The 15300-nt window shown below is 39.7% G+C and overlaps 1 protein-coding gene across 1 annotated transcript in view; it reads right to left on the reverse strand.

The window, feature by feature from the left end:
- The window catches only part of LOC103184290 (protocadherin Fat 3), a 390074-nt gene that overhangs the window by 79920 nt on the left and 294854 nt on the right, over positions 1–15300 (reverse strand). The window contains 3 exon segments of the mRNA XM_042334569.1: positions 914–1067; positions 1560–1756; positions 9369–13451. Of these exon segments, the coding sequence (XP_042190503.1) occupies positions 914–1067; positions 1560–1756; positions 9369–13451 (4434 nt within the window).

Below are 15300 nucleotides of genomic sequence, written 5' to 3' on the forward strand. Positions count from 1 at the left end.
CTAAAAAAGTTACATCATTTGCTATTATTATCCAAAGTACTACCCAAAAATAACACCCCAAAATACCCAATCTTGAATATTGCATTATAATAATCTTTGCCTTTATGTCACAAGAATACAAAGTGTTTCACAGGATTTATTGTGAAGCATAGTGACCGACTGTATTTTGTGGGTCAGCACATCAGCCAATTTGTGCGCTTCAATGCCCCATAAACAGCCATGAAACGAATGACCAATTTTATCTGGGGAATTGTTGGCCAGGATAACCGGAGAAACTCCCTTCTCTTTTCCAGCAATGCCGTGGGATCTTTAATGTCCACCTGAACAGGCAGATGGGACCTCAATTTAACGTCTAATCTGTAGGATGGCACACTCTTAGCACTGCACTGAAGTGTCAGCATAAACTATTTGAATTCAAACTCCCGACGTGGGGCTTAAACCCCACAACTTTCTGACTCAGAAGCGAGAGTGCTACCAACTGAGCCAAGCTGAATTATTAAGTACTTCCATATTCTGCAATAAGTTTTACTTTTGAATCTATTTTGAATACTTGAATACCTTGTTATCAATACAATGCTCAATATTATACACAATGCAGCTCAGAAGGTGACTATTTATTTATTATGTGCCTTGTAGCTCCCTCAATGGAGCTATCTACTCTAATCCCATTTTAACCATTTATACTTTAATTTTAGCAGTTTAATCCCCTTTTAAATGTCATAATTGGTTTAGCTACAATAGTTACCTGTAGTATCATGTTCCACATCCTTGTGATCCCTTGCATAAATGCACTTCTCATAACCTCAATTTTTATGCTTCATATGAAACAATGAAACTCATCCTCAATCATTTGCTCTCTTACAAGAAGAAAACTGAAGAAATCTTGATTCAGGATTTCTACACAAACACTCACCACTTTCAGGTTCCAGAAAAAATTTATCAGAGCCAGGTCCATGCAAAGAATATCGGATGTCTCCATTTGCCCCAATGTCTGCATCCTGAGCATGAATCTTTAGAATAACTTTATTTGGTGGCAAATCTTCTGGAAATGTCTCTGTGTACGTGACCTGCAATTAATTGAATGCAACACATTTTGTCTTAGCTGGAGTTAGACATGCTAGCACTCTTCAGTCTTGAGAAGACATCTCAGAGGGAACTGTATTGAGATGTGTATCATTTTAAATGTGGTTGAAAACGTAAATGCAGAACAATACTTTAGAATGCACCAAGTTTGTAGAACAAGAGGGCATAGGTTTAGAGTTGCAAAGAGCAATTTCAGAAAAGACACCAGGAAGAATATATTTACTCTGAGGGTAATTAATGACTGGAACAGGTTGTCAGAAAGAATGGTTGAGGCCGGGACACTGGACTCATTTAAAAAGCAACTTGATGTTGTGATAGGAGAATAGTAGGATGGGTATTCTGGAAGGATGAGATCAAATAGATCGAAGAGTCTTGTTCGTCCAAACCAATCTTGTGAGTTCAGATTTCAGTTATTGAAAATATTTATGAGAATACGAAGAGAGAGGAAGAGTGTCTTTTTGTCTTGCTAATTGTACCTGGTCACAGACTGGACTGTTATCATTGGCGTCCAACACTCGGACCTCGACCATTGCTCTCGAAACAAAAAGTCCATCGGTAGCTGTAATATTCAGCAGGTAAATATCTTGCTCCTCACGGTCTAATTGTCTCTTCACATAGACCTTCCACTCATTCTGAACCAGGCCAAGGGCAAACTTTCCTTTTGGATTTCCTCCTAAACAAAAATAGCAAAAATGCAAACCTTGTAAACATCATGGTGATAACAAGCAAATTCAGTCATCTCTGAAACTGCTCACTCCTACAATATAATTACCCTTGCATTTGATATAGCGCCTCATCACATCTTCGAGATGTCTCAAAGCCTTCACAGAATATACTGTAAAGTGAATTGATTGTATATTTTGTGGACAAAACATGGCAGTCAATTGCGCACAGCAGTGGCCTACAAACAGTCTTGGATTGACTGTCAACAAAATTAATGAAGCTGTTGTGTTGAATAATACTGAGCATAAGGTTATTTTAGAACAACAACTTGCATTTAAATTGTGTCCTTCATGTGCGGTAGCATCTTGGAGTGCTTATTTTACTAACACAATTGCACCCAAAACAAATAGTTCTGAACAATAGATTTTAAAAATATTTTTGGATCATACTTTTCACAGATATCTGTAAGCTCTATGTGCTGAGTTATATTAATTTGAAGAAGACATAATGTATCAAATACTTCAGTCTACCAAGATTCAAGAAAATGTTTTGCTGCCCATGATTCTGAATACTATTTTTTTTAGAAAAAAGGAGTGAGATTCAGATTTTTACTTTTTGCTCTTTATGGTAAGTGAAGTCAAGCACATCAAATTAGTTATTATAGCACTTTTCGCGAAGAATTTCTGAGTGTTTTAAAGGTGGAATTAAGAGCTCCAGCTGGGTGGGAGATTCACAGAGGAATGGGGGAGATAACTGAAGCACAGTCAGAGATGGGTTTCCACATAATTTCCTGCACATACACAGAAATCAGTGACAATCTGAACATTGGCCATTTTTGTGTGCTGCATTACATTCCAGTGAGGAGCTAGCGTGTCCTTGATCTGTGTTGAAAGTGCTTGAAACACGATTGTATTTGTAAAGGTCAGTGGGATCTAATTTGTGGCATTTCTTGACAGGATTCCTTAATATGGTTACCAAGTGGGTAAATGGAAATTTCTTCAGTAATTTTAGGTACATCACCCCATCCTAAAGAAAACTTCTGCCTTGATCTATTTCTGAAATGGAATACCAATGGGTTTATTGGAATTCTAATGGGTTGCCTTAATAAGGAATTAATGAGGGATTCATCATTTAGCAATCTGCAGTGAGGAATGTAAAATTAGATTTCTTTAAAGTAATTTATTTTTCTGATTAAATGGGAAAATAAAACTAGACATGATCAATGCGTTGTTGCTCTTAATTCTGAATCATAAGTGCTACCAGTTCAATTTTTCTACAGGCAAATTTTAACTAGCTCACTGAACCGTTAAACGGACATTCAAAATTATGTTGAGTAATTCAAAGAACGTGATACAAAAGCAGATTAAAGTAAAATGAACAGTTTTCGGATACAGCTATTATTGGGAAGTGTAGGGGTATCCCCACATTAAGGTGTTGGGTGAGTTTGACGTGTTGGGATTTCCATGGACCAGGAAACAAAGTGTTTTGGTCATAAACGTTTCATTATTTTACCAAAAGCATTATCATAGTGACACAGGTGCAACCTTAGTGCGTGGTTTATTAGTACCGTTCAGAAACATTTACAAAACACAAGAAGATACATTAGTATTAAATAGCCCTCAAGGCTAGACATTCAAGAGACATTTTGGCGAGATAATGTGGCAATTATTTCACATTCATCATTTCAAAGAGCTCACAAGAAGGAGAGGAAATGAGACAGAACAACCTTTCATTAAACTGAAACTGACATCGAACCTTGCACTATTACTTTTTTTAATCATTGAACTCCTTGGGCATCTTTCGTGGCAAAAAGACACAGTTTCCATTCTGAAGGGAGAAGGTTAAGAGCAATTCCACACATGCAGGGCAAAACTGCAGAATTATATCACACATTGCAATTTTCATAAGTCTTGATAGAATTAGCAAGGAGGATTTTCTGCATAGTGTTCCTCCTTTTATCTTTTATTCAACATCTCACAAGCCAGGGATTTTTGCCCTTATCTCCTAGACACTCACTAGCTTCAGAGTAATTCAGATTAGAGAGGAATTTTTACGTAGATGTCCTTTTCTATCCAGACATCTATAATTTGACTAGGCCAATGAAGATTCAAGATAAACCATTGAAGCATTAAGTATACACGCTTTAACACTGAAGACAAGGAACTACAAAATCATCCTACACGCTTTAACACTGAAGACAAGGAACTACAAAATCATCCATTCTAATCACAAACCCATAACCCACTGCACTGCAGACTGTAACCTTTTGTAAGAATTTACTAAATAACCTGCTAACAAATTTATGTTCTGTAAATAATTTTAAAAAATCTACAATACAATATAAATTTATAATATATAGCACCTTTCACATCAGGAGGACATCCTAATGAGCTTGACAATTCTGTCTGAGCACTGGGGTGAGAAGGGGAAAGATAACCAAAATCACGGTCAAAAAGGTAAGTTTTGAGGTGAACTTTGAAATACAGGAAGGGAGTATATTGGAGGGATTTGTGAATGGAGTTCCAGAAAGCAGGCCCCAAGTGGCTGAATGCTCAACCAGATGGTGGGGTGGATAGAGCAGTAATAAATCTATATTATAAAGTATTTTTTAACAAATGTCTTAATTAGTTATAACTAAGCTTAATTACTTATAACTAGTTATAAATCAACTCTGTAACTACCCTGCATGAAGGGCACTATATAAATACAAGTTGTTGTTATTATTATTATAACTACACTGCCTGTGGTAGTAACTCTTTTCACTGTCCCCCCCACCACCCGAATGTTACAATGATTGGGTCTGAAGTCAACATTAAACTTGCAAACATATGGAGTGCAGCCTTTGGGAGCCATTTATTGGATTGCTATCTTAACTCGACTCCAAAAATTGAATTAAGAATAGAAGCAGGGACATTTTAACTTGTACAAATCATTTTTTAGAATATTGAGGCCAGTTTTTGTCACAGTACGTGAAGAAGGATTTCAGGTTTAGAAAGGTTGCAAAGGAGGTAGGAATAACACAAGGGATGAGTGGTTTGACCTTACCAACTCTCCTGGAACAGAGAAGGATGAGGACCTAATAGAAGTTTTCAAGATGATGAGGAATTTTCATAGAGTAGAGTGGATAAAATTATTTCTGATGAATCAGTAATTAAGAGAGTATCAATTTAAAATAAGGAGGAAAGGAAAGATACGCTCTTTTTATAAACACAAAGTTGTTAGGATGTGAAATGCTCTGCTGGTTGTAGTGGTTGAGGCAGGATTCATATTTGGTTTTTGAAGAGGGAATTGGAGAGATATCTAAAAAGCAATAAATGGGACTGAATGGGTTGCTCTTTCAAAAAGCCAGCACAGATATGATGAGCCAAATGATCTTATGTGCTGTAAAGATTTCTGGTTCCAAACCTGAGCTAAATCCACATAGCTTGCCATTGCTATTAACTGGAGAATTTAGTACTTCGCGCACATCACTCCGACCCTAGGGCTTCACTGTCTGAAAATGCTGAGAGTTGAATTGGCATTTTTGTGAGAAGGTGTCATATGCTTCCAGATTTCTTGATTTAAAAAATGCTACAAAATTGACTCCCTATATTTACTCGTCTGAAGATAATAAAGCTGTGCTGATTTTCAATGGTGAAATAGACTGCTGACTGATTTCTGCTTGCTGTTTGGGATTTAATTTTATCTTTAAGTGAAATCAATTGGCCGGAAATGCTGCATATAAAATGCACTCATTCTATCCGGCAATGTGCAGCAGTTCATTCAATTTTTGATTATGTCCCAAGGTCTAAATACTTTCACTTGCAATGACCTTATTCTACTGGCGCTTTCGAAATGAATTTATACCCAATAGTTGTGTCATTCAGACTAGAATGCCATAGAGTTAAAATGCCACCTGAGCCTTGATTTACTCTGTGTACCATTTCAGAAGATTCTTAATTACAGCCTTAATTTTGAAATTACTTACTGTAAATTATTTTAAGAACTACTGTAAAATAACTTCATAGGGGTTTTATTTGGGTAGCTGAGTGTCTGACTCATGCATCAACATGATTAAGCGTATCCAAACCAGACAAATGCATGCCACCTACACATGGAAATTCCCATTAACAGGAATGGAATGTACACTCTCTCCAGAGAGACACATTCCGCTTACGTAATTCTGGGGAATATTATGTGCAGAACCAAGGCTTGGGGAGAACCAAGGCTTGGGGACCCTAGAGCGTGCTGGAGTTTAATCAGCTAATACCACATACAATATAATACAAAATTACATTTGTACAGCACCTTTCACATTGAGAGGGTCTCCCAAGGCACTGGACAGTCAGGGATTTGAACCCAAGCAAGAGGTTGGGATCAGGGAGGGTGGAGGCTGAAGCTGCGGTTAAAGAGGAGAGTCTTGATACATGCATTGAAGGAGGCAAGGGAGGGAACAAGGCGAAGGGAATGTGGGATGGAGTTCCAAAGGATGGGGGCAGAGAGGCTGAAGGCCCGACTGCCGATGGTGGGGCGGGCTGGGCGGAGTACGTGGAGCAGGCTGCCTAGAGATTTGAGTAACATCATGCTTGCCTCAGTATAGTATCTACACTTATCTGCAGTATCTTCCTCACCATTGGAGGAGCATGGGTGGAAACAGAATTGATATTTAAGTGGTTTGTTTATGAACAATTTTCGCTCAGTGGGACTGTTAAGACAGTCATCAATCTTTAGAGATAAGGTGCCCTGTGTGGAATTTCATTCATTTCCCCACCACCACAACCACCACCATGCATTTAGCTTCAGGGTTAAATGGGGTGAGCCACCTGTATGATGCTTATATTTGAAAAATTTCAAGATTTCTTCAGTTAATATACATAGATGCTGTTCGTTTTTCATTCTTCAATGGTAACTGGTTACATATTCTTCTGACCAATATTCATATTTGGCAGTGGTGTTAGTGGGAAGAGGGAACCCAATAATATCTCTCTGGTCCACTATAGAGATTTTACTGCCAAAACTTGTGGTCAAAACCTACTTCACTCTTGGTTCAATTTTCAGATTATCACATTTTATGATGAGAGTTACAGGCTGAACCTTAAAGGTTCAACAAAACAAACCCATGTAACAAGATTGCATTTGATTTAGCACGTTATTACATAATAAGTGTTTCATGGTCTCAAAGTTAAGATCATTGCATTTAAAATAAGGTCAGATGCAACAATACTCTTAACATTGATACCATGAAATATTATTATAATAACCATTTTTGCATTTGATATAATGCCTTATCACGTTGTTGAGACATCTCAAAGCGCTTCCCAGAATATATTGTGAAGTGGTGTGACTGAAATTCAGCAGCCAATTTGCACACAGCAATGTTCGGAATCAATGAACAATTTTTCCTGGGATATTATTGGCCAGGACAGCAGAAGAAACTCCCTTCTCTTTTTGAATACTGCCATGGGATCTGTAATGTTCACCTGAACAGGCAGAGGGGACCTTGGTTTAACATCTTGTCCGAAGTACAATAACTCCAACAATGGCAGCATTGCATTGGAGGGGGGCTTGAACTCACAACTTTCTGACTCAGAGGTGAGAGTGCTAACAACTGAGGCAAGCTGATAAAGATTTCTGACCTCAGATATCAGCCCTACAATAGTCCTAGCCATCAGTATTACTGGCTAGGGCCAAACTTGTAAAGCTAACCATCAGCAGATAAAATGATAGAATCTTCATCCGCTTGATTTGAAAGTTTTCTTTAATTTTACAATTGTGCGACTGACTAATCGGCTGGCTAGCTGTTTTACTATTAAACTGAATGCAGATCAAATCAGGCTGCATTTAACTTTTGGAGAATGATACCTTGCTGCATGTATTTCTGGCACATTGCTGTCAAGATGCCAGATAGTGTCATCACAGCAAATGTCATTCCACTAAATGGGATTTCTTCTAGTTCAATTAAAAGACAAATAGAATTACCTATGTAAAATGTGAACAGACTGACATTGTAAAAATAGCACATTGCAAATCCAATATGACCATTGAAGTGAATGACATGTCAATGGCCATCTGAAACAAGATTTTATAGGCGTTAAAAGGCACTCATCATTTTTTGCTGCAATATGATCCAAACACCAGAATGCCTCATTAAGTGAAACGTACCATATTGGCAGTGTACGTTCCAGTCACTAGAGGGTAACACTGGCAGATGGTACCATCCCAGCTGTGACTCCTGTCATACTTGAATAACCTCTTCTCTGTTCTCTTCATATGTATTCCTCCAGTGGGGGAATATAAGTCAGGCTTCTTAAAGGACAACTCTGTCTCGTACATAATTGGAGCAGGCAGGTCATTGCTTTTAATCTGAGTGGGATACTCCCACTCTTCCTCCAATTTACAATTCCCAACACCTGGAACTGTTGTCCAACCATCTGACAATAAACTACACATCTAATTATAAATGCAAGGCTTAATAAGTTAATCAGGACACATTAGAGAGAGAAAGAAAACAATTTTAAAGCAACTAATCACATCAAAACAGCTAAAGTACTTCACAATAGTTACTGTGAGTTTTTGTAGACAAATGTAGCAGCCACTTGTGCAAGAAAAGCCCAACAAATTACCGAACGTGAATTAATTTGGAGGATTGTTGACCTGGATACCAAGAGAAATTCCTTTCTCTTTTTGAATAATGTCACAGGATCTTTTACGATACGCTTGAAAAAGCAGACAAGACCTTGGTTTAATGCTTCATCCAAAGTACGATATATGTGACAAATCAGAGTTCCTGCATTAGAGTGTTGACCTAGATATGAGTTCAATTTTTCATGTGGAGCATCATCTAAGCCAAACTGACAGAGCTAACCCAACTGTGTTGACACTATCTTGGCAAGATATACCATGTTGATGCAAATAGAAGGGTGTTTTGCCCTCATTCTAGACTCTTTTGCAGGTTAGTGATAGATATATTCTGCAATCTTGAGGCAATGCTCAAAACCCTACCCACCAAGCATGTATTGGTCTGAAAATATTCACCAGCACAAATCACAGCACTGAACAAAAAGCATTCAGAAAGCATGGATGAACACTGAATAATAATAATCCTTGCATTTGATGTAGCGCTTTTCACATCAGGAGGACGTCCCAAAACGCTTCACAGAACACACTGTACAGTGAATTGACTGTATATTTGTGGGCGAACGGGGCAGCCAATTGCGCACAGCAATGTCCCACAAACAGTCGTAGATTGAAAATGACCAATTTATTATTGTTTTTGGTTTTGGAGGGATTATTATTAGGCGTGTGGAGTAAGGAAACTTGCCCAAGGTTTCGCCCTGCCTGGAATTGAACTCAGGTCTCTCGCTTGCAAAGCGAGTGCTCTAATCACTGAGCTACAGGACTCCACAATGGATTTGAGTTGATCAACCTATGTTAAACAAAAGATAACAATGAATGGGTTCAATTGGGTTAACTCCACATGAATTAGTCAGTCATTATTTCTATATAACTATACGACTACAGCAACAACTTGCATTTATATACCACCCTTCATATAGGACAGCGTCTCAGAACGCTTAACTATAACAAATATGCAATTTGACGATTCCATACAAATTTATATTACACTGCTCTTTTGGTCTTACCTGTAATATGATAACTAACTAGTCGGTTGATTTCAGATGTGTCATCGTCTTGCGTGCTAAGCACTGCAACAACCTCACCGGGTGAGTCACTTTCTCTAACGGATGCCCTGTATACTTCAGTCACAAAGTTTGGAGCATTGTCATTTATATCTGTAACAGCCACTTGAACTATTGCTGTTGAGGACAGAGACACTGTCTTGCCAAGGTCAAAAGCCACTACTGCAAACGTGTACATTGGTTGCTTTTCATGGTCAAGATCCTTCAAAGTTGTAATCCAGCCATTTTTGCTGTCAATGGTAAATATTTCTGTAACCTCTTCAAGTTCTGATTGAGCTGCTGGGACCAGACTATATATGACCTGTCCGTTGGCTCCTGAGTCTTCATCGGTTGCTTTGACTTGGATCACTTTTGTCCTTATAGGCATCCCTTCCATCACCACAGCCTCATATGGATTGGCGTCAAAGATAGGCTTGTTATCATTCAAGTCCATAACTTCAACTTTGACACCAGCTGTCAAAACAATGTCAGTTTTTCCATTATTAATAGTGGCCGTAACCAAAAATTCATAAAGATGAGTTGCTTCATAATCGAGCTTCTTTTCCAGTTTTATCACACCGGAGTGCGAGTCTATCACAAATACACCTTCTTGATTATTTTTAGGTAAGCCACCATTGACTGTACTGAAAAGAACATTGCGGTGAGGCAGAACCTGGACAATACCCATAATGCGTCCTATTGGAACATCCTCTGGTAGCAGAAACGAATACTCGTGTTGTAAAAAAGTGGGAAACACTGTCTCCGGAGGAAGTATATGGAGGTAGACAGGAACCAGAGCACTCCTCACAGGAACACCGCCATCTGAGGCTTTAACAAAGAAGGATAGAATTGTATCTTTTAGATGGCTAAAACTTTCCTTGGTGACAATCCATCCGGTTTCATGATCAATGTCAACTGCACTCGCAACTAAATTTGAATCTTCACTGTATAATGAAAACATAACTCTGGCATTCGTGCCTTGATCTGGGTCAGAAGCCGCCACTTGAATGATCAAAGTCCCTTTATTCACATCTGCTTTGAAACTTGTTCTGTACTCTGAGGCACTGAACTGAGGAGCATTGTCATTCTCATCCATCAGTTTGACCCTGACAGTGCAGAATGTTGCCCTGCCACCACCATCAACAGCCATGACTGTAATATCAATATCGCTCTCCAGAGGAATTTCTCGGTTTGACTTTTCAGTTGTGATAATATTTCCTTCAGTGTCAATGGAGAACCGGTCTCTTGCAATGTCATTAACTATAGAGAAGATAATTTGCCCGTACTCCTCAGAATCCCCATCTGTAGCCACTACCTGAGTCACCGTTGTCCCAATGGCACAATTCTCTCTCAGTTCTACCAGATAAATACTGCGTGAAAAGACTGGGCTGTACAAGTTAGCACTGAAAACCCTGATATGTACTTGAGCTGTGCTGGTAAAAATGCCATCTGACACAGAGACATTCAGGTTGTATGCAGAGTCCACTCTCTGTTTGCGGTGATTAGACAGTGTAATAATCCCTCTCCTGCTGTCCATGACAAAATTCATGTGGTCATTTCCAGATAGGATGCTGTACTCCAATTGCTCAGTATCAGAATTATCTGCATCAAATGCCTGGACACAGGTAACAAAATGACCGCGTGGGGCAAGCTCGTTCACATAAGACTCGTACAGAAGCTGGTTAAAAACTGGAGGGTTGTCATTCATGTCACTCACATAAACAGTAACTGGGACATCACTGCTCAGTGGTGGGATGCCATTGTCTGTGGCTCTGACGATAAAGTTATACTGTTGAATTAGTTCATAGTCCAACATACGTGATGTTAAAATCAGCCCACTGGTGCTGTCTATGTGAAAGTAGTCTGTGCTGTTTAAATTATCGTGGACAATCTGATAATGTACGACTTGGCTATTTTCAGAGTCTGCATCTAAAGCAACAGCTTGTAGCACAGGGGTTCCGATCATCGAGGATTCAGAAAGCATGACTTTGTACATCGTCTTCTCAAACACTGGAGGGTTATCATTAACATCATGCACAACTATATCCACGGTCACTTCAGCTCGAGCACCCGTCAGCGAGTCCGTTGCCCTGATAGTCATTTTATAGCTCGATTCAGCTTCATAGTCGAGAGGACTGATGACACTAATTACCCCTGTATCAAAGTTTATGTTGAACTGATTTAAAGGATTTCCATCAGTAATGGTGTATATTAGACTTTGACCTTCAGGACTAGTGGCATTGATGCTGATGATAGGGGTGTGCGGCTGGATGTCTTCATTTACTGCAGCCAAATAAAACGGCTTGGCAAAGACTGGCATGGCTTTATTAACAACTGTGATGGGTAGTTTTACACAAGTAGAGAGAGCAGGTGCACCCCCATCCTTAGCGATGACGTCAATGTCATATTCAACGTTAGACAAATCAGACTCAAAAGGTTCTTTCAATGTGACAATCCCCGTATGCTGGTCAATCTCAAAGTGGTCCGGCCCGTCTCCAAGAAAGTAGGTTATCTCTCCATTTTTGCCCTTGTCTCGGTCCATGGCTGTCACGTGGTATATAATGGCACCAGGCTCTGCATCAACTTGCACAGCAGCGTAATAAGGAAGACCCACAAAGGCCGGTGGATTGTCATTGATGTCTTCAACCTGGACTCTGATAACTACTCGTGCAACGTGCCACGGGTCATGCTCGCGACTTGCTTCCACCACCAGCTCATATACCTCTCGCTCTTCTCGGTCAAAGGACACAGGCATTGTTTGCACAATCCCAGAGGTGGATTTTATCCTGAACTTGTCACCAGGATTTAATATTCTGTACTTCAGAGGTTCATTAAGCTGGTTTCCCACAGCATTAACCACAGCCACCTTTTTTGACTCCGTGCTATTCTCCCAGATGGAGGCAGTGTAGAAGGTTTGAGTGAAGTGCAGGCCGCTGTCAATGGCATCTTTCACTGTTATTTTTACCAGCGCTGAACTGCTGAACTTCCCATCTGATACACAAACAGTCAGTTCATAGAGTTCTTCGTCAAGGGTGTGATTCTTCACTGTAATGACCCCACTCTTAAGACTGATTAAAAAATAGTTTGCTGTATTTCCATCGGTCAGCGTGTATGTTAGCTCTGATAGCACTTCAAAATCAGGATCCGTGGCTGAGACAGTCAGAACCTCTACCCCAGTGTACGTTGGTAGGAGAAGCACAGACTCGTAGACATCTTGACTGAACTTTGGTGGCGAGTCATTGGTATCAGTCACATGAATGGTCACCTCTGCCAGACTTTCAGCTGTAAGCTGGGGGGTGCCACTGTCTCTGACTTGCACTTGGAAATGGAACACTGGAATGGTTTCATGGTCTAAAGTGGCTGTGGTCCTGATTGCCCCAGTGCTCGAATCGACTGAAAAATATTTTTTTGCAGTAGATTCCACAATTTGATAGACAAGCAGTGCATTCTGGTTTTGATCAGCATCAGTGGCTCTTATGACAAGTGGCGTGTTTCCAGAGATTAAAACAACACTGTTGGTTGGAGCAGCCTCACTGATACTCCCTGTGTACTGTGAATGCATAAACACTGGAGGGTTGTCATTCTCATCCACCACGTGTATATTGACTGAAGTGTTTGATGACATCCCTGCCATATTGGTTGCCTGGACTATCAAGTTATAAGAAGGAATGTGCTCATAGTCAAGAGGTTTGTGGACACTGATGACACCAGAATAAGGATTTATTGTAAAGATACTTTCTATGTTTCCATCTTTTATTTCATAAACCACCGTTGATTGGCTCACTGCGGAGATCATGATCACTGAAGACCCAGCACTGACATTTTCATTGACTTCTTTTGCGTATTGTTTCTGAAGGAACTTTGGGTGTGCGTTATCTGAAATGGTCACAGAGACGTGCACGATTGCAGTGGCGGAAAGAGGTGGTGAACCCTGATCGGTGGCTTTAACAGTCATTATATACTGGCCAAGAGAGGACAGGTCAAGTTCTTTCGACACGCTGATAATTCCCAAAACTGGTTCAATTTTAAAAGTATTCTCAGGGTTTCCTGCAAACGGAGAAAAAGAGAGAGAATGGGTGATAAATTAGTAAAAGAAAATTTGAACTGTACATTTTTTTTCCAGACATCACCACAAATTACTTTCTCTATATAAAAAAGATTTCATATGGATTTGAATCTTTGAAGATTTGCTAATAATGGTGCAGGCTGTTTTGATTATAAAGACACAGATTACTTTAAACTACTGTGAATCTTCAAGCATGTACATTCTTAAACATTGTCATTTGTCTGATGGGTAAAATGCATTTGCACATATTGCACTAGTTAATGTGGATGCACAACGCACCATGGCACGTGAACATCATTTTGCTCTGTTAACTTGAATGAATTCATTAAAATCAAATAAACTTCTACCCAACCTTGTGGGCTTGCACTACTTAAGGCTCATCATAGGAAACAAAATAACATCATGCGCGGCCAGAAATTCGTAACAAGTTACAGAAAAGAGTGAATATCGCTGAAACTGGCAAGAAATTGTGCCTCACCCACTTTGATTTTGCATTATTATTGAAGCCATTAGTGCACTTCATTCATCATAGTGGGTTTAATTTATATTATTTTTCAGCACAATTCTTAATAATGAAGCCAGTTGGATTCCCATTGATTCTTGGGAACTCTTCTATCAAATTGAAAGGATTTGTGCAGAACTTAAACTCAAGAAAATCCTGGCACCTTTAGTGCTGTTTACTGGACATTGCAGTGCACAAGTTGGCTAGCGCATTCACCTACAGAATACTCAGTCAACAATAACAACAACTTGTAATTATGTAGCACCCTTCACCTGGGTTGTATCTCGGAGTGCTTAACATCAGCGTAGTTTGATGCTGAACTGGAAAGGGAAAAGATTTGACCAAGGCATGGTCAAAGAGGAAAGTCTTCACATGTGATTTGAAGATGGACAAAGAGCGATTGAGGCAGAGAGTTCCAGAGATTCGGTGCATAATGGTGCATAAGCTGCCAATGGTGAAGCAGAGGGGACATGCAGAAGACCTGAGTCAACTGACTGAAAGCGGTAGGTAGAGAAATGGGATGTGGGCAGTTCAGGGAAGTACCAGGGCTTGAATAGGTTTTAAAGTGAGAATCCTGAAATCAATCCATTGTACAAAAGGGAGCTAGTGGAGGCTGGCAAGAACTGGGATGATGAAGGAGCTGAACCTGGTATGAGGTTTTGAAGGATGAGGTAGAAATGGGGGCAAAGGAACATAGTGAGGAAGCAGTGTTTAGGGCAGCAGAAGATGAAATAAAAGTTCTTGAAGCCAAGGTGAGGAACTTTGAGACATCCTGATAACCTATAACAAATGTAAGGATTATCCTATTTTAATATTATTACAAACAGGATTCTGTCCCATTCTACAGTTCATTTCTTACAGTGAATTTAATCTACGGTATTTTTTCAGCAGGATTCCTCAATAAGGAAATCTATTATTTTTTCATTGATCCATGGGAATTCTTCTATGGATGTAGATTGCCTCTCGTAGCAGGACGTTCTTCTGATTCCAGCAAGTGGGGACAGATAGGCTGAAAGCCCAACCGCTGAAGGTGGGACAGATAGGGCGCAGGAAATGAAGCAGACCGATGCCCATGAAATGAAAGGGGGCGGCCAGGGTGGTATGATTTGAGAAGGTCGCAGAGGTGAGGCATGGTGAGATCATGGAGGGATTTAAAGGTGAGAATGAGGATCTTAAACTCTATCATTTAAGGGATGGGGAGTCAATTTATATTTATGAAGCACCCTTCACGCAGGATATTGTCTCGGAGAGCACAGATTTTATGTCCTATCAGTTTAGTTGAAAAAAAGGAATGAATTAATTATCAGTTGAAATTCTTTACCAGTTTG

This window comes from Callorhinchus milii, unplaced genomic scaffold (assembly GCF_018977255.1).
Source record: "Callorhinchus milii isolate IMCB2004 unplaced genomic scaffold, IMCB_Cmil_1.0 Scaffold4, whole genome shotgun sequence".
Taxonomy (NCBI): Eukaryota; Metazoa; Chordata; class Chondrichthyes; order Chimaeriformes; family Callorhinchidae; genus Callorhinchus; species Callorhinchus milii.